This window comes from Lactuca saligna, chromosome 7 (genome assembly GCF_052625555.1).
Source record: "Lactuca saligna cultivar CGN05327 chromosome 7, ASM5262555v1, whole genome shotgun sequence".
Classification (NCBI taxonomy): domain Eukaryota; kingdom Viridiplantae; phylum Streptophyta; class Magnoliopsida; order Asterales; family Asteraceae; genus Lactuca; species Lactuca saligna.
The window spans coordinates 171,355,543-171,358,216 of NC_136423.1; the positions used below are offsets into that span (position 1 = coordinate 171,355,543).

The window sequence follows — 2,674 nt, forward strand, 5'->3', positions numbered from 1 at the left end:
ATTATCATAAGAAGAAAAAAGATAAGAGGAAGTGGGCTCTTAACTAAAGTTAATCTTATATGCGATCGTGGTGGTATTTATAAAAGTAAAAAAATCTCCGGTAGAAATACTGGCACAAAAAAATTAATTGTCCTTTTGAATTGAAGGGTAAATATTCAAAATTAAATGATTCGTGGACGTTAAGTGTCGTATGTGAAATACATAACCATGAACCCGCAAAAGATATGGAGGGTCATGTATTTGCAATGCGATTGACTGATAATGAATTTCGTTTGGTGACCGATTTATCAGTAAAGAATGTGAAGTCACGTGATATTTTATCAACGTTGAAAGAGCAAAATCTGGAAAATGTGTCTACACTCCAAACAATATACAATGCTAAAACGAAAATACGGAAGAATGAGCACGAAGGTATGACCCAAATGCAAGGTCTTTTGTCATCTTTGAAGAAAGGAGGTTATATTTATTATTATCGTACAAATAATTTGTCTAACGAGTTGGAAGATTTATTCTTTATTCATCCGAGATCATTGGAGATATGGCAAGCATTTCCACAAGTGATGTTGATGGATGCAACTTACAAAACGAACAAGTATAAGATGCCTCTTCTCGAAGTTGTCAGCGTAACTTCAACTTGGCTAACATTTTGCATTGCATTCGTATTTATGCATGAAGAAAAAGAATTCAATTACACGTGGGCATTAAATTTTTTAAAGTTGACAATGGGTGGATCTCTTTGTCCTCGAGTTATCGTTACAGATAGAGAGTTGGCGTTGATGAAAACATGTCGCATTGTATTTCCAAATTCTAAACAATTACTTTGTAGGTGGCACATCAATCAAAGTATTTGGAAAAGGGCTAGACAAAGTATACGAAGAGAAGATTACTGGAATTCCTTTTGTACTCGTTGGGCATCATTAGTTCTGCCTCAAACAGAGGAAGCATACAACCTTAATCTGACACAACTCCAAACAATATTGTTCGAATATTCAGGTACGTTTTAAATAAATATGTATATTTTTAAATTATTATGATACAACGAAACAATCATTATGTATATTCAAAATTTTAGGTGTTCGTGATTATCTTCATGATGTGTGGTTGCATAAATATAAACACATGTTCATAGCCGCTTGGACTGACAAAATTCTTCATTATAGAAATAACACAAGTAACAGAGTTGAAAGCCAACATGCCAAGCTGAAACTGTACTTGGATACACCATAATGTGATTTATGGAAATGTTCATCTGTTGTTCATAATATCGTTCAGTCATAGGTGACGGCTATCAAACCAAGCTTTGAGTATAGCAAAGGTCGCATCAACCATCGGGTAAACATGAAAATGTTCGAACTATTGTGGAATTATATTTCATTAGAAACATTAGACATGATCGCTAATGAATTCGAACAGTGTAAAAGCGGTGATGTTAGTTGTGGTTGTCAACTACGTACATGTTACGGGTTACCATGTGCACATGAGCTAATCATGTATTTTAATGCAAGTAAGTCTCTTCCACTTAATTCAATTGATAGTTCTTGGAGAAAACTTACTTTGTCATCCCCCATAAACATGGGAGATGATGATGATATTCATTGTGATGATGAAGTGAAAATAATTACTGAGAACTTTGAAAAGCAACCAAGGTCTATAAAGCATAACATTCTGATGAATTTAAGAGAGTTTATCAACCCATCAAAAACTTCAGTTTTGGAACCCTCTGTTTATAAAACTACCCGTGGTCGACCAAGTTTGAAGAAGGAGCCTCTCAAAGATAATGGAGTTGATGCACCAATCGAAGATCCCCATAGACATAGTTGTTCAAACACATATGAACTTGGGTTAAGTTCCACGAATATTCATGAACCATCAAGACATAGCTCATATGCAAACCAACAAAACTATTCATATTCATATATGAATGAATTTCCAAATGTACTACATCCTTACATTAAGCAGGTACACAATGTAGAAGGTGATGGACATTGCGGATATCGTGTAATTGTTTCTTGTCTTGGTCTTCATCAAGATGAATGGTACCAAATTCGAGTTAATTTAATTAAGAGTTAGAAACACATACTACTGAATATGGCGACATGTTTGGAAGTGAAAATCGGTTTCAACTATATAACTCTTTGAATTTCTTTGGCGAAGAAGCGCCGCTTCAAAACTGGATGATTATGCATGATACATGTGTCCTAATTGCTTTAAGATACAACGTGATATTACATTGTTTTAGCCGACACGCAAGCACAATGTACTTACCACTTCGATCTACTCTACCACCACCCCATGAACGCATTGTTATTACATTTGGCCTTGTCTATGGTAATCATTATGTCAAGCTAGAGCTAGAAGGAGAGTACCCGATGCCTCCTATTGCACCACAATGGATTCATTGCAAACATCCATATGCAGCTGAATGGGTCACCCGTATATCGAACGGCTAAATATGTATAATCATTATTATCGTGCTAGTTTTAATGGTTAAATATGTATAATCATTATTATCGTTCTAGTTTTAACGTCTAAATATGTATAATAATTATTAGCGTTCTAGTTTTAATGGTTAAATATGTATAATAATAATTATTCTTTTAGTTTTATTGTTTGACAATTTAATTGCAACGTTGATTAATTATTTATAATTGTTTTTTATTTATAATAATATTTA

General features: G+C 33.8%; 1 protein-coding gene across 1 annotated transcript; it reads left to right on the top strand.

Moving 5' to 3' along the window:
* Positions 1-224: 224 nt before the first annotated feature.
* LOC145007457 (uncharacterized) lies at positions 225-2,450 on the top strand. The gene is made up of 3 exons (XM_078966392.1): positions 225-993; positions 1,379-2,036; positions 2,240-2,450. Exons 1-3 carry the CDS (start codon positions 225-227, stop codon positions 2,448-2,450), a joined length of 1,638 nt encoding a protein of 545 aa, XP_078822518.1.
* Positions 2,451-2,674: the final 224 nt, after the last annotated feature.